This window comes from Chlorocebus sabaeus, chromosome 23 (assembly GCF_047675955.1).
Source record: "Chlorocebus sabaeus isolate Y175 chromosome 23, mChlSab1.0.hap1, whole genome shotgun sequence".
Lineage (NCBI taxonomy): Eukaryota > Metazoa > Chordata > Mammalia > Primates > Cercopithecidae > Chlorocebus > Chlorocebus sabaeus.
The window spans coordinates 30,800,885-30,826,509 of record NC_132926.1 but is presented as its reverse complement, the minus strand read 5'-3'; the positions used below and the strand labels follow the sequence as shown (position 1 = coordinate 30,826,509).

The following is a 25,625-nucleotide window of genomic DNA, read 5'->3' as shown; positions in this document are numbered from 1 at the left end:
ATGGTAGACTTATGATCTTATAGACCAATGGAATAGAATTGAGAGTATAGAAATAAACCTAGACATCGACGGTCAATTGATTTTTGACAAGGGTGTCAAAACTATACAACACGGAAAGAATAAATAGTCTTTTCAACAAATTGTGCTGGGACAACCGGATAACTTCATATGAAAACATGAAGTTTGACCCTTACCTCATACCACATACCAAAATTAACTCAAAATGGATCAAAGACCTACATGTAAGAGCTAAAACCATAAAACTCTTAGAATCATAAAATAAAAAATCATATGATTTTAGTAAGAGCTAAAATCATAAAACTCTGAGGTAAATCTCCATGACCTATGATTTCGTTCTTTCCTTCTTTCTTTTTTAAAGATAGGGTCTTGCTCTGTCACCCCAGCTAGAATGCGGTGGTGCAATCATAGCTCACGGCAGCCTTGAACTCTTGGGCTCAAGTGATTCTCCCACTCGGTTTCCTGAGTAGCTGGGACTACAGGTGTGTGCCATTACACCCAGCTAATTCTTAAATTGTTTGTGCAGAGACAGGGTCTCTGTATGTTGCCCAGGCTGGTCTCAAACTCCTGCCCTCAAGTGATCCTTCTGCCTCGGCCTCCCAAAGTACTGGATTAAAGGTGTGAGCCACTACATCTAGCCATGAACCTAGATTTTGCAATAGATTCTTAGACATAACACACAAAGTACAACCAGAAAGAAAGAGGATGAATTGGACTTTATAAAAATTAAAAACTTTTGTGCATCACAGTTCACTATCAAGAAAGTGAGAAGCCAGGTGTGATGGACTATGGTCATGCAACTATAATCCCCACTACCTGGGAGGCTGAGGCAGGTGGATCACTTGAGCCCAGGGATTAAAAACCAGCTTGAGCAACATAGCAAGATCCCATCTCTCTCTCTCTCTCTTTTTTTTTTTTTTTTTTTTTTTTTTTAATGGGACAGAGTCTTGCTCTGTCACCCAGGCTGGAGTGCAGTGGCACGATCTTAGCTCACTGCAACTTCCACCTGCTGGGTTCAAGCGATTCTCCTGCCTTAGCCTCCTGAGTGGCTGGGATTACAGGTGCATGCTACCATGCCCAGCTAATTTTTGTATTTTTAGTAGAGACGGGATTTTACTATGTTAGCCAGACTGGTCTCGACCTCCTGACCTCAAGTGATCCGTCCACCTCGGCCTCCCAAAGTGCTGGGATTACAGACATGAACCACTGCACCTGGCCCCATCTCATTTTTAAGAGGAAAAAATTTAAAAGGAAAAAAGAAGGGAGAAGACAAGAATAAGAAAAAATATTTGCAAATCATTTTTCCGATAAGGATTTAGTATCTAGAATAAACAAAGAACTCTTAAAATTCAACAACAAAAAGACAAACAACCTAATTAAAAATAAGCAAAGGACTTGACGTTTCTCCAGAGAAGATGTACAAATTGCCAACAAGCAAATGAAAAGATGTTCAATGTCAAAAACTTGTACACAAATGCTTACAGCAGTATCATTCATGATTGTCAAAAACTAGAAACAACCCAAATGTTCTTTGACAGGTGCGTTGATAAGCTGTGGTACTGCCCAGACAGTGGACGCTCTGCAATAGAAAGCAAGGTGTTATTGATGTGTGCAACAGCATGGATGAATTTAAAATGCATTAGGCTAAGTGAAAGAAGCCAGTCTCAATCTCATACATACTGTATGATCTCATATATGTGACACTTTGGAAAAGAGAAGACAGTACAGGCAGAGAACAGAAGGATAATTGTTCTGTATCCTGATTTTGGTGCATTTATTCCTCTACGTGCTTCTCTAAACTTACAGGAATGTACACCAAAAAAGTGAATGTTACTGTATGTACACTAAAAGTAATTTTTTAAAATATATAAACAACACTAACTTTCCACAAGTGTGGAAGTCGAAACTATAGACTGTAAATACACAGAACTTTGCAGGTTAAAACTCCATTATGTTTAATCAAATCTTTTAAATTGGACACCATGGTTCATCTTGATTTTAAAAGATTAGGAAACTCATGTCGATAGATGTTTAATAGGCATGTGGGGACAAAAATAAAACTGTCTCCTGACTGCCTCTCTGTTGTAATCAACTTTTCTCTTGCTGGTGACAACTGTCCCAAGTGAGGTCAGATGTTACTTTCTCCCATGGGCATTTTCTAGCAGGCCCAAAACAATGGCCAGTGGGACACAGAAACCCAGAACTCCCAGCTCCTTTCCAGAAGGTCACTCACAAGCACTAGGGATAAGGCCACCTCAATTCAAACCTTACCACACCAATGCTTTCAAAAGAAAAAATGGCTGTTCCGAAGAAGAGAGGGTAGGTCTTCCAGCTTGCTACCAGTGGCAACCGGCTGGGGTCTGGGATTTCCTAAAGGAGAGAGAAACGCTATGAGGTAGTCACTCTTAAAGCACATTTGAGCTCCTTTAAGTGAAGGGTAATCTGAAATGAGACCTGATTTTTTTAAATTGAATGTCAAGAAGTTTAGAGAACTTCAAACGGATGTAGGCCACGATCAAAATTGATTTCAACACTGCACAATACCAAAGAGCCAGAGGACGGTATTGTCAAAGCACTGAAGGAATAGTATCTCATAGAGGGAAGTTTGGTTTATCAAAAACCTCCAAAAAGGCTGGGTGCGGTGGCTCACACCTGTAATCCCAGCACTTTGGGAGGCTGAGGCAGGCAGATCACTAGGTCAGGAGTTCAAGACCAGCCTGGCCAACATGGTGAAACCCCATCTCTACTAAAAATACAAAAATTAGCTGGGCATGGTGGTGGGCGCCTGTAGTCCCAGCTATTCAGCAGGCTGAGGCAGGAGAATGGTGTGAACCTGGGAGGCGGAGCTTGCAGTGAGCTGAGATTGCACCATTGCACTCTAGCCTGGGCGAAAGAGCGAAACTCCATCTCAAAAACAAAACAACAAAACAAAAAAATCCTCCAAAAGAAAACCTTACACACCACAGATTAGCACCGAACGCACCCACGAACACCTTTGAATGGACAGTGGCCATGGGTGCTGGAAATTCCTGTGACTGCAGTCATAGCAATAATCTGAGGAGCCCAAAGTATGAAATATGAAAGATCCATTTTCTTCTTTAATGAGCTGTAAATTGAAGGGGAGAAGACTGTGTAAAATAAATATTCTATGTATTGTGTGACCCAGAATGTGAAAATGATGACAGAGCCATTTTTCTAACTGGGCAACCTTTGGAATTGTCCAAAAATGTATTAAAGGTAGCTATCTTTTTAGGAAATTCAATTTTATAGAATTCATCAGTATCTTCTAAGGAATATAAGACTGATCTGCAGTTATTCTAAAAAGGTTGACTTATTTTTACTGAATTTCACGGACAATATAGCTTTTTTTCTCTTGTGGTTTCTTGGAAGAACAACTGGAATTTATTAAATATGCCAAGGGGCTTCTGAGACTTAACTTTCTATGTAGTGTTGTCCATTACAAAAGAAGAATTAGGCAGGGCATGGTGGCTCATGCCTGTAATGCCAGCACTTTTGGGGGCCAAGGCAGGGAGATCACTTGAGGTCAGGAGTTCGAGACCAGCCTGGCCAACATCGTGAAACCCCATCTGTACTAAAAATACAAAAATTAGCCGGGAGTGGTGGCTCGTGCCTGTAGTCCCAGCTATTCGGGAGGCTGAGGCAGGAGAATCACTTGAACCCGGGAGGCAGAGGCTGCAATAAGCCGAGATTGTACCACCGCACTCCAGCCTGGGTGAAAGATCGAGACTCTGTCTCAAATAAATAAAATAAATAAGTAAATGAATAAAAGAAAAACTAGAAAGAATAGTGAATTAGGAAACTGAGAGAAAATCAATGTCCATAATTCAACATCAAAGACATCATAACTAACATTATAATAGATTTGCTTATAGGTTTTTTTTTTTAAATTAGTAACAAGACACTTATTGAAAACTTACGGTTTTTGAGACTCTCTATGCATACCTCTGTGACTAAATATTAGATATTTTTTCTCTTGCCTTCCTTAGGGGTAATATTGGGTACCTGAAATTGTACCCTATGGGTAACTCAATAACTTTTAGCTGTAGTACAAGAACCTGTTTTCACCTGCCTTTTGCTGTCAGCCAACCGTTATAGGAATGGTCTACAGTTCACCAACCAAGATATTTTCCTTGCAAGCACATTTTTTTTTAAAAAAGCCAGAATTTGACATAAAAATAGGTATTTGGAGAAAGAACATGAAGAAGGAGACAATCAGAAGAATGGGATTGCACGGAGACATCCTTGTAGAAGAAATGCTACAGGGAGGTGCGTGTCTCTCAGAACACTCTTACCCACCTACCAGGTTGCCTCCAGGTATCTAAAGCTCAGTCTATCCTTGACACAAAAACCCTGCCCAGTGGAGTGGGTAGGTGCATGGTGTGCACTCACCTGGGTAATGTACTGGGTGATGATGACCAAGCTGACCAGCATGCTGATGTTGGCCAGCATGGAGAAAATGGTCAAGATCCTGAGGTTCCGGATGAGGACCAGCAGCACCAGGAAGGGCAGGAAGGAGAGCATGTAGAGTCGCGAGTCCATGGTGGGGGTCAGAATCACCGTCTCATTGGAATGGCAGTTGTTGGTTGTGCTGTTAACAGCTTCTACTACCTGAGGAAGGAATGGGAGAAGCAAAAAGGGGAGATGATGACTCTTCTAACCTCATGGTTGACTCAGTGCCTTGCCCCTAATCAAATTCCCTCACAATGAATGGGAGTGTCCCACAGTGCCAAATCTCACAGTGAGTTAGGGTGAATTTAGAACTTCTTCTGAACCCTCTGCACCATACTACCTCAGAAGAGGCTGAACAGTTTGGTTACAATGGCTCACGCCTGTAATCCCAGCTTTGGGAGGCCGAGGCAGGCGGATCACTTGAGGTCAGAAGTTTGAGACCAGCCTGGCCAATATGGTAAAACCCCATCTCTACTAAAATACAAAAATTAGCCATGTGTGGTGGCACACGCCTGTAATCTCAGCTACTTGGGAGGCTGAGGCACAAGAATCGCTTGAACCTGGGAGGCAGAGGTTGCAGTGAGCCAAGATCACACCACCACACTTCAGCCTAGGCAACAGAGTAAGGCCCTGTATCAAAAAAAAAAAAAAAAAGGGCTTGTACAAATAGTTAAAAAATAAGTGTAATACCAAATAAATAACTGGATTCACAGTGGCTATTTGTTAGCTTTTAGCAACTAGTGTCCATTTCTCCTGATACCAATTTGATTTTGGTGAGTTCTCTCTTGTCACTGAATGCAGTGTTGGAGGACTGTAAATCACAGTCATGTGGCAGAGCTAGGGGATTGATTAGCCTTTGGCTCAAGCTGGGGCATTCAGACCCTCTTCCAGGAGTCTGAATGTAAACCTAAAGCATAGGGACCTAAGGACAGACTAGAAAAGGGTAAAGATGAATTCCGATAGTGGATTCCTGAGGAGGCTGCTCATTAGTTCTACCATCTACATCCTCCTCGCTACCCTGGCTCCTGTTCTTCCCTCAGACCTGCTTTTTAATTTAGTGGAAGGTAATATCCTTCCATGGAACTTATTTTCTGCTTAAATTCCCTCAGAATCGGTTTTTTTTTTTTTTGCGTATAACCCAAAAGCTCCATCATTTACTGTTTCCTAATTAACACATACACTTACTGATTCCTAATTGGTACAATACTGGCATTTTAAATAAAAAACTCTTTCTTGTGTGGATTGGACCATTCGTTGCAGAACATTTAGTAGCCCTGGACCCCACCCAATGAAAGCCATGAGCATCCCCAATTACTGTGATAAACAAGAAGCCATCCCCCACTCTCCCACACAATATAAACACCCCCTTGTAAAGTCAGGGGTAGGTGGATGCTACCACCCTCCATTTAAAGTCAGCATGACCTAACTGATACCGTCTTATTGGACAAGCAATACAAATCACTGCAGAACAATTAGGAACTAGAGTTTAGCAGGAGGAAAATGTAAATGCATTGATAATCTCAGTACCAAGATGCTAACATCTTGGAAGATACTCATCTATATATTTTCTACACAATATCACAAATTACATATATTATACACATTCTTTTTATTTTACAAGACTTCAATCATAGCATTCACTTTTTTTTTTGAAATGTCCCTTGCACTTAACAATACACCGTGGATACATAAATGAATCATTTAGGTATTGATTTTTTCTGATTCCTCACTACAATCAGAAAAATAACTGGAACATTAGCTAGGTACTCAAGGCCCTCCATAAATGGTCCCTATCAAACCTTCAAAGTTTCTTCCTTTCCCATGACCTACTCTTCCTCCTGTAACCAATTGTATTGCTTCTCCTGGGCAATCCCATAAGTTCTGCCTCCTGGTTTTCACTGATTCCTTCTCCCACCTTGGCTGCCACCACTTTTTTTCTCCAACCTGTCAGTATGCAGCTCAGATGCACCACCCCCCTGGAGGAGGCTTTCCCTGCTCCAGTGATCTCTGCAATGTAGTCTGCACCCTGACCTCATGTTGTTGTTGTTAGTGGCATCCTGGCCTGGCACCAAAATATCATATTGATATTTAACTTATTAGGTTTTAGAACACACTCAACTTGGCCTGTAAACTCCTTGATACAGTGTTTGCCTTGATAATAAATGCAGATGATAAATAAATGCAGATAATAATAATTGCAGGTGGTGAGTATAGGTCTGTACATGTCAGATTGCTTTCTAAAGAGCAATCTGGCAGTGTTTTAAGAGCCTTCAAAACAATCAAACTCTTTGACTCAGTAATTTTACTTTAAGAAACATTAAGGAAATAAAGAAGTGCACAAAGACCTTTGTGCCAGCCAACAGATTATAGTAGAGAAACAAAGGGAAATAAGGGAAATGTCCAGCAACACAAGATTGATTAGGTTATGATCAATCTGTGTGATGGAATATTATGAAACTATTAAAAATTACATGACAAAATGTAAGGATATTGCAAAATGCTGACCAGTTAAGGTTACATTAAATTATAACCATGAATAATTGGATTAAGAGTAATTTTATTTTATTTTGTTTTCTGTGCAGAAGAAATACAGCATAGGTTTAAGAACTTGAGCACTGTTGTCAGAAGGCCTGGGTTTTTAACTTTGGCTCTGTTACCTTACATTGTAGAGTTTATAATCTCAGTCTTCTCATCGGCAAAATGGGAATAACCGCAGTACCTGCTCTAATAAGGTCATGGAGATAATTAAATGAAGGAAAGCATGTAAAATGCTCAATACTGTACCTGACATAATAGAAGCTAACTCTGAAAGCTTACTATATTTTTCTTCTAGCTAGTTTACATTTTTGAATTTCTGGTATTACTACTATAAGCAGATAAAGAGCCCTAAAGAATAGTTTTCTTTTTAAACTTACTGATTAAGGATGGCCTCTGCTATTACCCATATTATTTGCTCAGATTGGTGTAAGATAACTTGTAGGTTAAATCAGAAACAATTCCTAGGGAAAACAACTATTAAGCCATAGATTAAGTACCAAGGCTGGATGTGGTGGCTCACACCTATAGTCCCAGCACTTTGGGAGATGGTGGGAGAATCACTTGAGCCCTGGGGTTTGAGGCCAGCCTGGGCAACATTGCAAGGCCTCGGCTTTACAAACAATAATAAAAAAAATTAGCCAGACATGGTAGCACACACTCGTGGTCCCATCATCTACTTGGGTAGCTGAGGTAGGAGAATCACTTGAGCCTGGGAGTTTGAGGCTGCAGTGAGCTGTGATCTCACCACTGCCCTCCAGCCTGGGTGACAGAGCAATATCCTGTCTCAAAAAAAAAAAAAAAAAAAAAAAAAAAGAAAGAAAGAAAGAAAAATGACCCAAAGAAGATTAGGAATCATCAAAAGAAGACCCATATAGATTTTAGAAGCATTAAGTATAATTAAGCTTCAAGGCAGGAAGATTGACAAAATCCAAGGGTATCTTTCCAGTTCAGTAGAGATCAACTTTGAGGACAGGTCTAAGATACTGGACAAATGGTACTGTGGCAAAAGTAACCACACAGAAATCTGCAGATATGTGAACTAGGGGAGGCAAGTTTGACAACACCTAGTTTAACTTCCTTTGTTGTATTGATGAGGACCTAAAGAGAAGAAGCAGTTTGTTAAGCAATTAGCAGTGGTGTGTCCTTGTCCATCTTTTCCCCTCCCGTTTTTTCTAGAAGCCTCTACCTGTTTTAAATTATCAGCCAAAAACACAATGTACACACAGCAGAAGCCAAGTTGGGTGACAATAAGGAAGAAGCTCACGATATGCCTAGAAGGGAGAAGAGAGGGAAAAAGAAAACTTGTTATAAAATAAGTCAACTTGTCAGTTCCATTTCTTGCCATTCTGCCCTCTGTCCCCAGGGATTGGTGGCCCTGCACCAGCACACTTGGTCCTTCCACCACAATCAATAATGGGGCAAAGAAGTGAGGTAACAATAGTTCTTTTTTTTTTTTTTTTGAGACGGAGTTTTGCTCTTGTTGCCCAGGTTGGAGTGCAATGGCGCGATCTCGGCTCACCGCAACCTCCACCTTCCAGGTTCAAGCAATTCTCCTGCCTCAGCCTCCCTAGTAGCTGGGATTACAGGCATGTGCCGCCACACCTGGCTAATTTTGTATTTTTAGTAGAGACGGGGTTTCTCCATGTTGGTCAGGCTAGTCTCGAACTCCCGACCTCAGGTGATCCGCCCACCTTGGCCTCCCAAAGTGCTGGGATTACAAGCATGAGCCACCATGCCTGGCCAACAATAGTTCTTTTTAAAAGATGATTTTTAACCACCCTCACACTCTCAGCTCAGCAAGTGGTAAAACTCTTCTGGTCATGAGCCTCCCCCCATACCTGGCTTGGTGGCATTCCTCATCATTGATACTAATTAATGTAGGGCAGCAGGCACAATGTTTTTATTAGCTACCATTCACATTTGAAACTTGTTCTGCCGTGTGCCAGAACTATGTTGGGCACTGAGAATACACAGACAAATAACATACAGTCCCTTCCTCTTGTGGTTTATAGACTAATGGGTTAGGTGGACAAAAATTCTTATGACATATCATTAAGGGCCATGGTGAAAAGGGCATTTTATCAAATTATGGGCAGACAGAAAGCCTTGTTAGCCTTGTTAGAAAACCCAATACCTAAGAGACAGCCCCTTGGGAAAGGGAAGAAAGAGAGTTGAGGGGAGGAAGAGAGAGGGAGAAAGAAGAAGAAGGAGAGAAAGAAGAGGAGGAGATGGAGGAGGAAGAAGAGGAGGAGGAAGAGGAAGAGGAAGAAGAAGAAGAAGGAGAAGAAGAAGAAGAAGGAGGAGGAGGAGGAGAAGGGGGAGGAGGAGAAGTGGGAGGAGGAGAAGGGGGAGGTGGAGAGGAGGAGAGGAGACGGAGGAAAGGATGAGGAGAGGATAAATAGAGGAGGAGGAGAGGAGGACAGGAGGAGGAGGAGAGGAAGAGAAGAGGAGGAGAGGAGGAGGAGGAGAGGAGGAGAGGAGGAGGAGGGGAGGAGCAGGAGAGAAGAGAGGAGGAGGAGAAGGGGAGGAGGAGGGGAGGAGGAGGGGAGGAGGAGGGGAGGAGGAGGGGAGGAGGAGGGGGGAGGAGGAGAGGAGGAGGGGGAGGAAGAAGAACTAAGAAAGAAGAGGAAGAGGAAGAAGAAGAGGAAGAAGAAGAGGAAGAAGAAGAAGGAGAAAGAGAAGGAGAAGAAGAGGACAAGAAGGGGGAGGAGGAGGACGAGAACCATTTTAGGAGAAGGGGAAGAAATGACACATTCAGAATCTGAATCTTTGAGCTTGAGGGGCCTATAGGAGACATTCAGGACAACTAGATATTAGGGTCTGGAACTGTTGAGTTGTAGTAGTGGATAAAGCCTTGCAAAGGCAGAGCAGTGTTAGAAAGCGTGCAGAATGAGAAGAGTAGAAGGCAGTGTTCAACCTTGGAGAACATCAACATTTAATAGAAACAAAAAAGCCTACAACAAATGCAAAGGAGTGGCTAGAAAGGTAGGAAAACTAGGGGGAAAGAGGTTTAGTAGTAGCCAAGTGGGGAGAGAATGTTGAAAGAAGAGAATGGTCAATTATACCCATTACTGCTAAAAGGTTCTCTAGGGCAAGGAAGATGCAACAAGAAGGTCTTTTAGGACATTGCTTGAAAGACCTTCAGCAGAATTATAAGGACAGCAAAGCCAGGTGGCCTGTGAAAGAGGTGTGGATGGGATGTAAGGCAGTAAAGTCAGAGGGTGGTCCAGTGTTGATGGTGCCCATTTGCTCATTACTGTAGACCCATTGTCTAAAGCACTTTATGACACATTGTAGGTACTGACACACAGTAGACATTTGTTGAGTAACATATATTGAATGTAAGATAGGATGGTGGCTATGATGGTAAGGTCCAGGAAGTTTTATTTACTTGGTTTATTATTATTATTATTATTATTATTATTATTACATCTTAAATTCTGGGGTACATGTGCAGAACGTGCACTTTTGTTAGATAGCTATACATGTGCCATGGTGGTTTGCTGGAGACACAGGAACACATTAAATGCTGAGAGGAAGAGCCCATGCTAAAGGAATTCCAGTTATAGGAGAGGCAGTAATTCATGAAAGAAGATCCCTAAATGGAGCAGGGAAATCTTCTTTATATGCCCAACGACAAGTAGAAGGCTTTGAGGGTCTGTGACAGGCAAGTCTCCTCCTGGGTCACACAATTGGGAAAATTCTGGTCATTATCCAGTAGTCTTCCTTGTCTGTCCCACAGACTGAATTTGTGGATTACTCTTGTGAGTATGGGCTTTGAGCAAAGGGTGGTGCCAGGCCCATGATACCATACAGACTACCTGCCACAGGCAGGGGCACACCGTGAGTACTGCAGCAGTTTAGGGAAGCACAGTTCAAAAGAGACTTTGACAGTCTAGATGGTGCTCAACAAGAGGAGACAAGCAGTTGGGGACAGGTCTGAAACAAGAACAAAGGAGTAGATTTAGTCCCAAGTACCAAAGGACAAAGGGTGTTGACCTGTTCTCTGTCACCCCTGAGAGCTAAAAGGTGGGATTTTTCGGGGAGGAAGACTTTGTTCAGCTCAACAAATGGTTCTTAAAGTCTTGGTCTTTTCCTCTCTTTTCTTCTCACTATATAACCTCTCCCTAAGAGACCTCTCTGTCCCTGGCTTCATGGCTGATGACTTCAATTCTGGATTGGTGCATGAAGATAGGCTTAAATCCATACATTCCTACTAGACATCTCCACTTGAATGTTTCTCAGGCACCCCAAACTCAACTTGTCCAAAATAGAAGTCATCAGAAATGTGAGTCAACTTCGACTCTTCCTTGTCTCCCAATCCCAGGATCCAGTTCATGATCAAGTCAACTTTTCTTCATCCCACTGCCACCAGCTTGGTCCAAGCCACCACTGTGACCTGGCTTGACACTTGTCAATGGCCCCCTCATCGATCTGCCTAAATCTGCTCTTGCTCCCTTACAATCTATTCTCCTCACAGAAGCCAGACAGATCTTTAAACAATACAAATATGATGATACCCCTGATTAAAACCCTCCAATGGCTTCCTGGTTGCTTTTAAGAAAAGAACAAATAGAGTCTTTGTTTCAGAGGGTCTAAAATGTACCACTTGATTGGACGCCTGGCTCCTTCTTCAGTTCCACCTCCCTGACTCTCTGCCCTCAAGCTACCTGGTCTTGTACCTTGAATCTGTCACCTATACCTTCTTGCTTCAGGGACCTTCACACCCTCTCTTCCTTCTTCCAGCCCCACCCTCCAGGCCCCTGTCCACCTTCCTTGAGGTGATTCCTCATTCTTCAGGACTCCTTCCTGCAGAACTCATCTCACCTGTTCCACCCTAGAAAGCCCTCCTCTCCCCCAAGCCAACACACATCTCTTAACCTGCCTGGTGGCAACCAGTCCTTCTTTCCTTCATCGTACATATCCAGGAGGTTATTAAATAACTCTGTTCTAGGCTGTTTAATATCTGCCTTTCTCACTGGACTATGGGTTCGATAAGGGCAAAGCCTTGGTTTTCTTGGTCCCCATGGCATTTTCAGGGCCATAGGAGTAACTGGATAAATGTGGTTTAATAAAAGAGTAAATAATATTAAAGCTGCATAGCAAAGAAATGAGCACCCTGTCACTGGAGATATACAAGAAGTGGGGGTGGATCAGGGATGTTGCCAATGAATCCCTTCTATGGACAACATCTAACACAGAAGTGCCAAACAAACCACCTTTCCAGGGAAGAAGTCATCCCTGATAGCAGCATTTTCTCCTCCTGCGTCCTACCCCACTGCAGGCACAGCAAGAACAGGTTACCTTCCCCAGTGAGCGTGGTTCTGGAGCCAGGCGCTGGGGCTGGCTTCTAGTCCATGCATCACCGTGTCTCCATAGTCCATAAAGGGCTTGTTAAGCCTGCAGAAGAGAGTGCATAGACAATTTCCAAGAGATAGTTTAGCCTAAAATCACATGGTCAAAAGTCAGGAGACACAGAACAAGGAAAGACACAGCTAAAGAGCAGAAAGAACACGGGCGCAGAGACCTCAGGCTTTGACACTCAGCAGTAATTCCTCGGCGGCTTGTTTTCCTTACCTGTTAAATGAGGCGGAGACTACACAGCAAGAATCTAATGCACACCTTGCATGGGGATGGTAGTTTTCATATCCATGATCCCATTGACTCCTCATGACCATTCTCTGCACAGTTTGTGCCCAGTTTCCAGAGGAGCCAACCAGATAAGCACAATGGCCTGACTGAGATCTCCTAAGGAGCCATGCAGAAGAGCCTCACCTGAGCTCCCTGCTCCTGAATGCTCTTCTCTCATTCTTGGCCTTATTGGAGAAAACTAAGAAGTAAACTTCTATTACGCATAGGATGTTTCTGGGCTGTCCCTGAGAACCATGTACCAAAGGAATTGACACAAGGAGGCTGTTTTCCTCACCTCTTACAGAAGCGCTGGGCACACCTGACCAGGATGTGCATACAGTGGCAGGCGATTAAGCCCATCACCAGCAGACTGAGTGGGCCCATCTGGAGGAAGGGGAGGCAAGGGGTGAGGGAGGAGAGAAGAGAATTCATTTATGAAGAATACTGCAAGCTGGGATTGGTAGCGTAGATATCATGCAGGACTCAAAGAACTCTCTAGCAAACTGGGTTTAAAGCCCTTTTGTAGCAGCAACAGCTATTCTTTCAAACATGACCTCAAGTAATATTCCAATAAAGCACATAAAGCAATTACAATGGGGTATACTGATGGGAGTAGGCGGACACAGAATCCTGACCATGTGTGCACTTTGTGGCCCCTGAAACATCCCCAAGGAGACCTGGTCCTCTATAGAGCATACTTGGAAAACTGGGCATAGTCCAATCCTTGCATTCTGCAGGGGAGGAAACTAAGGCCCGCAGAGCAGGCAAATGACTTACCAAGGGTACTAAAGTCTGTGGCAGAGCCAGAACTCAAACCCAGGCTAGATGTCTAGACCCTAACCCTGCACCAAGCTGCCTCCCAGAAAGACTGCTCACCACAGGTTGCTGAACCGCTAGAGCCTCTCCTGTTACTTCCCTTCCGCAACTGACTATAAAGCCCCCATGTGTGATGCCTCTCTTACCAGGATGCCTGCATTCTTCACAGCGAGGGATAGTCCCAGGATCCCTGTGCCCATGTTGCCTTTCACCAGGTGAATCAAGGCCTGGATCACTCTAAAGGAGAGGAAGGAGATGTGAAGAATGGGTGTGTGGAGGTGAGAAGATCCAGCAGTCATTCCCTCGCAGCATGCCAGCACCTGATAGGCGGGCTCCTAGCCATCTCTCAGTCCGTGTGTCCTTGCCTGGCACATCTGGGTCTCCTGTAAGGTTACCAACCCTCCCAGTTTGCCCAGAACTGTCCTGGTTTTAGCAGCTAACACTCAATATATGCTGCAACACTTGCTATATGAGACACTGTGCTAGGTGCTTTGAATGGGTATTATCTCATTGAATCTTCTTGCCCAGGCTCTGACAAAGATACGATTATCATCTTGCAGGTGAAGAAACGGAGGCACAGAGATTTGTTAATGACTTATCCACGATAGATTGGGGAGCCAAGATTTAATGCAGGCCTGCTTCAGAGTCCCTGTTCTTCACCCGTACTTCTGCTGAGCTGCCTCCCAGAGATAAACTCAGACAGCGTAAGTAAAGAAACAACCCCATTTCATAACTGAGGAAATGGAGTTTCAGAGCGGAGCAGAAACTAGCTCAATGTCATAAAACTAGTAGTAGAGACAGGCTTGAACTCAAAGAAAAGGGGAAAGGGCAGGCAGAAGAAGAAATCATTACGACTTCTGAATAAACAGGTCAAATGACTGGGTCCCCAGGTGGGATCTGGTGGGACATAATCATTCAGGGATTGAGCTCCAGAGGGGTTTCTTTTCTCAGCCCAGGGTATCAGGGCTGGAGAATGCACGCCTCCCCTCCCCCAAACAAAAACTCAGACCCTTCCTTTAAGACAGATATGAAGGTTTGCCCAGAGGACAAGGTCTAAACCATCAGGAGAAAAAAATGTTTCAGGGAGGTACCCTCTCTATTAGTGGAATTACAAAACAACCTATTTCTACACATTTTTGTACCTGGACCAGGTTAAGTCAAGGTGAGCATGGGACTTACACGTGCAACTTTAGAAACTTTGGAAATTCCCCATGAGAGCCTTCTGGTTAGGAGACTTATTCTTTGTAAAACCACAGAGGTACTTTGGAAGGAGCCCGATCTCTGGGATTTGGCAAACCAGAGATTAAACCTCAAGGCCACGACTTAACTAGCTGTGTCATCTTGGGCAACATGTTCAACTTTGTTGACCCTCTGTAAATGTCAGGAGTGATGCTATTTTTAAAAGATGCTATTTTAAAAGAATCTATGGGCAGAGGCTCAGGAAGCTTCATATTGAAGCTCTAAACCCTCTAGCCTCCTGAGTCTCTGTACATAGATTAATCAAGGGTTAAAGAGAACAATCGAGGGAGAAAGGGGGTGGAGAGTTCCTGCATGCCTTTCTCCCTGTGGGTGTCCACATCGCTGACTGAGCACTACACCCTACTCGCCAGGCCAGCAATGGGCTTGTTTTGCAAGTAGGAAAGGGTCAGCGGGTTACTTGGGAAATTTCTAACTAAGGGACTTAGGGAAATCAGAATTTAACTATGGGCCACTCAACCAACTTGAAAATATAGCACGGTAAGTCATGCAAAGCACCAAACTGGGAGTTGGGAGACGTGGGTTCCAACTCTAACTCCTTTCTTCGGTCACCTTGGACTGTCATCTTATTCACAGCAGCCAGCACTTACAGACACTGAGTCTGGGGAATTTATGCTCAAATCTCCCAGGAGGAGAGAACTGTCATTGACAGAGGAGAAACTGGGCACAGAGAAGTTCCAGCATTTGCTCTAGCTGGTAAGCAGCTAAGTGGGAATTTGAGCCGGGGTGAGCCAACCCCATCGTTGCCATGCTTACCCAGCCCGTATTTGGCTTCTCCCCAAGCCACAAGTCTCCCTTTAGCTCTCACTTGCTTTATTCCTTTGATCCTTAAGTTGCTGAAATTGCCACCAAACCTTGTATCAGTTCAGGACACAAGAGATAGGTGGTTCCCTCAAGGCCTCTGACTGAGAAATGCCTTTACTTAGCAGTGGCTGGCCCCAACTTATAGACAGCTCACTCTAAGGGTCACTAATACTTAGCAACTCGCAGGACTAGCCCTGGGGCAACAGCACTGGGAGCAGGGCCAGTCATTGTGTCCATCCCTAAATTGTCCTGCTGGATGGTTGTGGGGAGGGGCTTTGCTTGCCCCTTACAGTCCCTCCCTGCAGTGCACCCCCAAAAAACACATCCTTCAATTTTGTTTCCATGCACCCTCCTTTAGTTCACACTGCCACCTGTTTTGCATATCAAAAAACTGGGGCTTAGAGAAGGAGCAGAGCCATCACTTGAACTCAGGCCTTCTGATTCTCTGTCCAGTGCTCTTTCTACTATGCTAGTGGCGCAAAATCTTTCTTCTTAAAGCAGCAGAACCTCTTCATTACCACACCCCACACCTTTTTTTCCTAAGTAAACTAGCAAGTGTGCTTGGGTGGTGGGGTCAGGTGTGGGGAAGCGAGCTGCAGCCCTGTAACTCAGCTTCCCTCTTTTTTTGTGTTTTGAAAGTCTAGTGAAAAACCCCCACTCCCCTCCCCCGGAAAGTGGAAAAAACTAGAACCTTCCACAAAGTGTGTTTTTGAGTGTCATCTGTGCTTCTCAGTGGAAGTAGAGGCCAGGCTTACTGCAGGAAGGAGGCAGGGAGGAGGCAACACTTAGTGGTCAGTGAGGCCACTGTGGTTTTAAGCTCAGGACTCACCTTCTCCTCCAAGAAGTTAGGGATTCTACCTCTATCCCCAACATTAACATCGCTGGCCAGGAACAAAAATATGGCTTTAGGGCCAGCACTGAATTCTAGCCCCTATCCTAACAATGACTCAGTGTATGGTCCAGGGTAACTGAGCCTCAGTTTTCCCACCTGTACCTGTTGGGGGCTGGATCACTATGTCCCTAAGGGCTTTTCTGACAGCCTTTACTTCTGCCCCTTTAATCTCTCAGCTTGACTCAGCCCATGACTGCACCTTTTGCAACCTTGGTCTTTCATCTGCACAGGGGATTGAGGGTCAGACACACCCACCTCAGGGTTTTTGCTAGTGCAAGCTTCAGGCTAGAAAGCGGAAATAGAGATGGCAGAAAACAGCACTCACGTTATGCCCTTGGTCTTCTTCAAGCCTGGTGACTCTGAAGGACTTTCATCCAAGAATGTAGAGTCCTTGTTCTCCAACTTCTTGGCACTTTCAGGAGGCGACATAAGGTCCAGTTTGACAGCAACGGCTCCCTCGGTACTTTTTGTCACAGACATGACTGCTGAAGAAATGAGGAGCTCAGGGTGACTAAGAGGTCTGCTCTGGAAGGAGAGAAGCAGGAAGGTGTCTAGTATAGATGTACACCCTAGCACAGTGATGTGTGCCCGGCCTGGCTCTGGCCAAGCTGGAATGAGGCCCCGCCTACCTCCCTGGAGGGCACCTCTTCCTGCCTGGAGAAGCCAGTGGAAGAGGACTCCTGGGAGGAGGAGGAGAGGAAGGAGGGATTTGGAAAAGGCATCACCCATTCTTATTGGTATTACATAATAATAATCATAATGATAACTATTATACTGATAATTTTAATAACGAATATCTATTAAGACCTTTACTAAGGAATAAGCAATCCTCTAAGTGTTTTATCTACAATTTCTCATTTAACCCTATCAATTAAATAAGGAGAAAACTGAGGTTTCTTGAAGTAAAGGAAACTGCCCGAGGTCAGACATCCAGAAAGTGACAGAGTTGGAACCTAGCCCAATAACCAGTAGGTTACTGGTTGAAAATAGGTTTTCAACCAGTAACCTATTTCTGCCTCCAAGAAAATACCTACAAATCCCTCTCCTTTTATTCATCTCAGGGTAGAGGTTTCCATATCTCACTGGCTCCACAATCTGCTGTAAGACATGCCTTCTGGGAGCACCCCATTCTTAAATTGGAACAAAAAAGGGACAGTCACTCACTTACCTCTAATTAATTCTTAGCTTTTGGGAGGCTCCATGGAGTGAGTAAAGAGTGTTCTTTTGGAAACGAGGAAGAGGCTGAGATTGTATGACTCCTGGCCACATTTTGCTGGGAAAGACACTGGCGCCAGGAGGTGGTGAGATTTGTCCAAGGTCACACATGACATCCAGGATAGAACTCTGCAGCTAAAGACGGTCTTGGGCGTTTCTCTAGTATCCCACTCTCTGTCATTATCTCTGCTTCAGTGCAGATGAATGGGCCAAAATTTCCTCCTCCCTCAAAATTACAACTTTTGACTCAAGCCATACCACTCTCTCCTCCATCATCTCATCCCCAAAACTAACATTTCTTAAGGGCTTATTACATGCCATGAGCTTTGCTTAGCTAATGTCACTGCTAACTGGAAGCATCCAAGACAGATTTGTCAGGCCCCTCCCTTACATGGGGCTCTTTCCAAGGTCCTGTATGCAATTTCGAATGGACAATTTTGTATTGCTGTTTTCTTAAAGAGGTCTTCCTTACCACTACTTTCCCCTTCTCCATGGGATACGCTTCAAGCTCCACAAAGCCTGACTACTTCTCTGCGGAGCTTTGTTAGTTTGTTTTTACAGATGTGGAAATTGAGGCTCAGAGAGGTAAAGAATTACTTGCTGGAGGTCACAGCTGGAATTTGGTAAATCTGAACTCCCCACTAGCCAGATTTTTTTTTCGTTGTTGTTGTTATTGCTTGTTGTTTGTTTTGTTTTTGTTTGCTTTTTGTCTGAAGCCTGCAGCTTTGACCACAGCACTGTCTCCTTTGTTTTAATGCTGGCCCCACCCTGCAAGTTTCTTGTCCTGAATCAACTGAAACACTTGCTGTGATTTGAGAAGCGCTATTCCCTTGTCTGGCACCATTACATGGGAGTATGGCTGGTCTTTAAAGTAGCAGGCTGCATCCTGTGACCCACTCATTTACAGCCTGAGATTCCACTATTTAAATTTGTAATCTCAGATTTAAGGTTGCAGGTGCAGCTCTGTGGTCCTGCTCGAGCAAGGTCAGTAAATAAGATTGTTGAGGAGCTTGCTATGTTTAGATCTAGCCTTCCTCTCCAGGTGGTGAGAAGAACTCTGAGTTATCTTCAGGCCTTTTGGAAAGGGGTGGCTGGAATATCAGTGTTTGGCCAGAGCTCTTCCCAGGCATCATCACTGAAAAAAAAGCTTGTAGGGTGGGGCTCTAGACCCCAACTCATTGCACCACCTGTTAGCAGGTCTTCTCCCAGGGTGGAGATGTCCAAAATAAGCCCTTCTAACACGGGTGGCCCAGGCATTCGAAGCCCTGGGTTCCACTATGGCTCTAACCATGAAGCTGTGGCAACCCTTGGAAAGATATTATTCCCCTTCAAACTCCAGCTTCCCCTTTGGAAGATGGATACTAGATTGTAGATGACTTCCAAAGGCATGAGAACCCCAAGGGCTTGGATGGGGTGTTCAGTAATGCTGAGATGCAGGCCAGCTTTTCTTGGGTGGGGCAGGCAACTGGTGAAAAGACAGCCTGCCCACTAGACATCTTCAAAAAGGGTGGAGCAAATGGGATGTAAATAATGATAATAATCTCTTATGATCCTTTAGAGTAAACACAGAGCCTTGTTCCTTTCATGGCTTATGGCAGTTTTGAAACATGGTGTGTATGAAAGCATCTGAAGAGATAATAAAGAACAGAGACTCAGATTTGTTGAAGTAGGATAGAATCCGTGCCGTGATATTTTTGCCAAGTTCATCAGGTGATTCTGATACTGGCTAAAGTTTGACTCCACTGTTCTGTGGAGTGGGAATAATTGCTTCCTTTTTAATAGATTAGAGAACCAAGGCAGAGAGCTGGGAAATGATTTGCCTGAGGTCGTATAATCTAGTAGAAATGATCACTAGTACTAGAAGTTGGAGACTTCAGAGACAAAATGAAACCCCTACCCAGATGAAAATTCATCACCCTATCCTCGCCCCACTGGGTACCTCCTCATAGTACCTCCTCATGGCTGATGACTGTGACTCCTCTTACCGCCATCTAAATAATAATGATAATAGAGACTCACATGTATTGAGTCTATTCTATGTGCCAAGCTCTAGATGCAGTGTGTTACATGAGGTAGGCACTATGATTACTCCCATTTTACAGATGAGGAAACTGAGGCTCAGAGGGGTTACCTCATTTGCCTAAGGTGACCCAGTTAGTACTAGAGGCAGAGCTTTGATTCCAGGCCTCTTGGCATGTGCCTCTGAAGCTGCGGTTGAGTTATCTCTGTGTTCCTCTGCTATGACTAGGGTGTAGTAGGAACTCTGAAATAGTTGAAAACCCGTTCCTGTGCATACTTTATGTCATTCAAGACTGGATCTTCATGCATCAATCCAATTTCTAAATAAATGTTAGGGATTGATATAGATGGACAAATTCTCATTTCTCTGTATTAAAAACCTTTAAAATATCACCATTAAAAAAGAGAATATTTCAACCACCTAAAGCTGGAAGAACATAACATCAGGATAAAGGATAATGGGTTTTTCTTGTGTGTGTGTGGTTTTTTTGAAACAGAGTCTCACTCCATTGCCCAGGCTAGAGTGCAATGTTGTGATCTTGGCTCACTGCAACCTCCACCTCCCAAGCTCAAGTGATCCTCCCACCTCAGCTGTAGAGGACTACATGCTCACAAACAGGGTGTTCCCGATAAGTCCTGCTCTTGCAAATGAAGCAGGGCGTTCCCCGTAAGTCCTGCTCTGCAAACGAAGCAGGGCGTTCCCCATAAATCCTGCTCTCGCAAACGAAGCAAGGCGTTCCCCATAAGTTGTGCTCTTCCAAACGAAGCAGGGCGTTCCTTCCCTGTTTACAGGGAGGACAAAGGAGCCAGCTGCTCACAGCAGACCCTGGGGGCTTGTTTATGTGTAAACATCTTGAAAATCCAGAAAGTCAGGGAAAGGTCAGAAAAACAACAATGTGTCTTGTGACTTGGCAACATTCCACAAACGACTGTATAAAATAAAGCAGAGTGCGCCATTCGAGGCGGCCGCCATGTTTGTCTTGTCTTGTGTTGTCTTGTGTGTTCATTCCTTTGTTTAGGAAACACGCGGACCCCAATATCTGGCACAGTGAGCAGGGTCCGTGGCTCCACGAGAGCAAGGAACCGGAGGGGGAACACCCCGGGCAGGTAAATAAAGAAAGGGGGACCCACGGGAAAATTATGGGGAATTCCACCTCTCTGGCCTCTGAATATTTGCGGTTACTCCAGGGACTGTTGATGTCTATAGGAGTAGAAGTTAGTTAAGGAACATAAGACTTTGAAGCGATTGTTTGCCCATGTTGAACAACATTGTTATTGGTTTCAATATCAAACCAAAGTGCAGTTAAATCAAAAGGAATGGTTACAAGTGGTTAAAGCCCTGTGTCGAGCTCATCAGCGGGGGCAAACAATGCCTCTGACTTTGTGGACTTTGTGTAGTTCCATTACTCAGGCATTAGAGTTACTTGAAACTGACTCAGAGCATGGCGATACTGCCACAGGAGGTGAGGCATCTGAAGCTTTAGAGAGGAATGATCCTAGAGAGGAACATATTTATGCCCCAGTTGTTGAGGACAAGGAATTGGAAAAAGAGCTAATACCTCCTTCATCTGAAGGAAATTCTGATTTGCAGCACATTTTAGAGATGTTACAACAGTTGTTAAAATTGCAAGGTACCGCTGCTCCTGTTTCTCCTATCTCTCTGCCACCAGCCTTCCCTTTGCCTCCATCTCCAACCTCTTTACCTGTGTCAGGTCAGGTTTTCTCTGTGCCTCTTCCTCCTGTAGGAGAAAAGAAGGAATCGAAGGAAAAGGATGATTTCGAGGAATTAGATTTATTCCCAATAAGACGGGCTGCTTTTGGCCCCAATGCTCAGTTCCCAAACGGTGGCCAGAATGTGACTTTTACAGCCCTACAATTTAAATTTTTGAAAGAAATGCTAATTATGGACCTCAGTCACCATTTGTTCTTGGCCTTCTCGATTCCTTCTCTTTAGAACATATGATGATTCCTATTGACTGGGAAACGTTGGGACAGGCTGTCCTTGATCGTTCGCAATGGCTTCAATTAAAAAGTTGGTGGTGGGAGGAAGCAAGAGTACAAGCTAGAAATGCTACCTGAAATCCCCCAGGACCTACTGAAGAACAGCTTACGGGTTCAGGACAATACGCCACTCTTAATGCTCAGGCAGGCCTAGATGATATTGATCTCACTCAGATTAAAGCCTTGTTTATAAAAGCGTGGACTAAGGTTGAAATAGCGGGTAAGGCTTCTTTATCTTTTGTAAAGATCCTACAAGGAGCCACTGAGCCGTATCCAGATTTTGTAGCCCATCTTCAAGATGCTGTATTAAAGACTGTAGGTTCAGGCCTTGCTGCTAAAATTCTTTTGGATACTCTGGCTTTTGAGAGTGCTAATCCTGAGTGCCAAAAATTGCTGCGTCCTCTAAAAGCTAGTGGAACTGATTTAGTTGAATACATTCAGGCTTGTGCAGATGTTGGAGGAGCTATTTACAATGCTCTATTGTTTGCTGGGGTACTTTCTAAGGCTTTAAAAGGCAATTCTAAACAAGGTATATGCTATCAATGTGGGAAACCTGGTCATTTTAAAAAGGAATGCCAAAAAAATTAGGCTCTTCTGCTCTAAAAGAAAAAAAGGTTACCACCTGATATGTGTAAACGATGAGGCAAGGGTCGACATTGGACCAATGAATGCTGTTCAAAAACTGATAAAAGTGGGAATGTATTGTCACCCCTCTCGGGAAACGGGAGCCGGGGCCCGTAGGCTTGGGGCCCCAAAAACTACAATGCAGGCCTACCCCAGTACCCAGTGAGCAGTGACTTACAACAGCAAGGAATGACCTTGAGTCCTCCTTAAAGACATCTTACCCTACCCCAGTTTCTCAGCTTTATGCTGCCACTAAGCAGAGTGCCGCTGCTGACCTAGCTATTGTCCAACCTGATACTTTATACATGTAGGACTTTTACTAGGTTGAAGCAGCAGCGCTATGTGGGGGTTAATGGTGGTCCCAGGAATTATTGATCCTGATTTTGCTGATGAAATCCTTATTATGCTACAAGTTTCACAATTTATGCACCTAGAGGCAGGGGAACATATTGCACAATTGCTTTTATTGCCTTTTTTTTCCCTTTCTTTTCTAGAGATGTGTCTCATCAAGGAGATTTCGGTAGTACTGGGAAAACTGTTTTCTGGGAAACTTTAGTTTCTGATCAAAAATGTTTATGTTCATTGCAAATTAATGGGATTCTTTTTGAGGGATTAGTCGACACAGGAGCGGATGTATATAATAATGTTTGGCTCAATGGCCTATCATTAGAAAAAGAAACAAGTATCGGTTACTCTATCTGGCCTAGGTACTGCTTCTATAGTCTACCAAAGTGTCGAGCCCCTGAGCTGTGTAGGACCTGAAAGACAACAAGGAAAAGTGTTCTTTTATATTGTTCCCATTAATATTAACCTTTGGGGCCTTGATCTTTTACAACAATTTGGTGCCTTTTTAAGCATTCCTCATATTTCTTCTGCTGCCAAAAATATGATGGTCAAAATGGGCTACAATCCTTTAAACTCTTAGCCACTATCCACAAGCCTCAAGCTTTACAATTAAAGTGGAAAACTACAACTCCTGTTTGGGTGGAACAGTGGCCATTATCTAAAGAAAAACTTAAGGCTTTAAAGAATTTAGTTAAGGAACAATTGGCCAAGGGGCATATTGAACCAAGTACTTCTGCATGGAATTCCCCTGTGTTTGTCTTGTCAAAAAAAAAAAAAAAAAAAAAAAAAGGGAAATGGCACTTATTAACTGATCTTAGAGCTGTAAATACTTGTATTCAACCTATGGGGACTTTATCCCCTGTAGCAGAAGAAGAATTGTCATTTGTAGAAAATAGAATTAGTGAAGCTCACCTTGATTATATTGCACCCAATCTTCCACTTTCGTTGTGTCTTTTTCATACTCCCCATTCACCAACGGCCGTTTTACACCAAGATAATAATATTCTGGAGTGGCTGTTTTTGGCTAATAAAGCCATTAAAAAAATTCACCCATATATTGATAAATTGGCTGAATTAATTATTAAAGGACGACATCGAGCTCATCAGTTGCTTGGTGCTGACCCTATACAAATTATTACCCGATTATCTAATCAATCCATTGAATCTCTTTTGGAAATTCATAAGGGTTGACAAATTCATAAGGGTTGCGCTGAGTATACTGGTTCTTTTTCTCAGCATTATCCTAATAATAAATTATTTGCTTTTCTGCAACAATATTCTTTACTGCCATATAATCCTATCTCTTACACTCCAGTTAAAGGTCCCACCTTTTGTACTGTTGCTTCAAGCAATGGAAAGGCTGGATACTGGACTTCAGACAATTCAAAAATTTCTCACTATCCATTTGAATCAGTACAACAAGGGGAACTTTTTGCCATACTTATGGTTCTACAAGACTGGCCTCAAACCCCTTGTAATATAGGTAGTGATTCTTTACTTATTGGCAGTGTCCAACGGGCTCAGGATGAGCACCAACTACATCATACTTATAGTTTAGGATTACAACGGCGATTTTCTATAACACGCCGTCAAGCCCGAGCTATTGTCGGTGCCTGCCCACCTTGTGCTCCTATTATTGCACCTTTTTTAACTCCAGGTATTAATCCTCAAGGCATTCAACAAAATCACATTTGGCAAATAGATGCAACTATGTTCCTTCCTTTGGTCATTTAAAATATGTTCATCATACTATTGATATGTGGTCACATTTCCAGTGGGCTACGCCATTACCCTCTGAAAAGGCTGACTCTGTTATTACTCATTTACTTACTTGCTTTGCAGTTACGGGAGTCCCTGCTGAATTAAAAACTGATAATGTCCCTGCTTACTGCTCTCGCAAATTGGCTGCCTTCCTCTCTTTATACCATATTCATCATTCCACTGGTATTCCATTTAACAGTCAAGGTCAAGCAATTATTGAAAGAGCCAATGCTACCCTAAAATTACAACTTTTAAAACTAAAAGGGGGAGATGGGCGAGATTCCCCAAAACATCAAATTCTGAAAGCCCTTTTTACTTTAAATTTTCTCAACCATTGGCGCCAATCACAGCAGTCTGCAGCAGTGAAACATTTTCAACAGCCTTTAGAAAAGCTGCAAAACAGTAATCTGTGGGTGTATTATCCTTCATTACAAGGGAAATATTTAAAAGGAAAAGTTTTACAATGGGGCAGAGGCTATGCTCTTGTCCGTACAGGTGCCAGAGACGAGTGGTTTCCATCTCGACGGTTGAAACAGTGCCATGGCGAAGAGGAGCTGATCCAAAGAGTTCCTGAAGGAACTCCAGGAGCTAAATCTGAGTGCTTAGAGAACATTCACCTTCAGAACTCGACGTGCGGAGCCCCCGACATGGGGACAACTGAAACAGTTAAGAAGCTGAAGGGGTTGTTCAACAAGCTGGGCAGCCCAAAACCCCACTGACCTTATTCCTGGCTATGCTGGCCATAGTAAATTGTCAGGTAACAGCTGGAGAATTTACATACTGGGCTTATATTCCTTTTCCACCCTTATATGAAGGTGTGGCCTGGGGAGACAGAGAAGTCCCAGTATTTACTAATGATACTGCTTGGATGCTATCGCCTTTTCAAAACCAGGATCCTGAATTAAACACTGGCACAGTAAATAGTTCATATCAATTTGGGGTTGAAGGGTTACCAATATGTCTTGGGGGTAGTCCACATTGTCTGCATCTTTCTCATGAGGCTTGGGCTGTTCGCTATAACCATAGTCATATCTCTGCCTTTACTATGATTATTGTGGCTCAAAGTTTTAAGGATAATCATACTGCAGTACTTAATGAAACTCTGCCAAGTACATTATCTTTATGCCCTATCCTTGATGTGTCCGGAGGTGTTTCCCAACTAGAGTGGACTAGATGTAGAAGTAGTGGGCCACGATTGTTGTTAGAAGTAACAGGGAAGAGTTGTAAATACCTT

At 43.6% G+C, this 25,625-nt stretch overlaps 1 protein-coding gene across 1 annotated transcript in view; it reads right to left on the bottom strand.

The window, feature by feature from the left end:
• The window catches only part of SLC36A2 (solute carrier family 36 member 2), a 33,146-nt gene extending 16,134 nt beyond the window's left edge, over window positions 1-17,012 (bottom strand). The window contains exons 1-7 of the mRNA XM_008015049.3: window positions 16,752-17,012; window positions 13,620-13,710; window positions 12,953-13,041; window positions 12,331-12,426; window positions 8,213-8,297; window positions 4,429-4,647; window positions 2,290-2,388 (exon numbers count right to left, since the gene is read on the bottom strand). Of these exons, the coding sequence (XP_008013240.3) occupies window positions 2,290-2,388; window positions 4,429-4,647; window positions 8,213-8,297; window positions 12,331-12,426; window positions 12,953-13,041; window positions 13,620-13,710; window positions 16,752-16,906 (834 nt within the window). The 5' untranslated portion in view covers window positions 16,907-17,012. The remainder of the gene's footprint in view (window positions 1-2,289; window positions 2,389-4,428; window positions 4,648-8,212; window positions 8,298-12,330; window positions 12,427-12,952; window positions 13,042-13,619; window positions 13,711-16,751) is intronic.
• Between the last annotated feature and the right edge of the window lie 8,613 nt (window positions 17,013-25,625).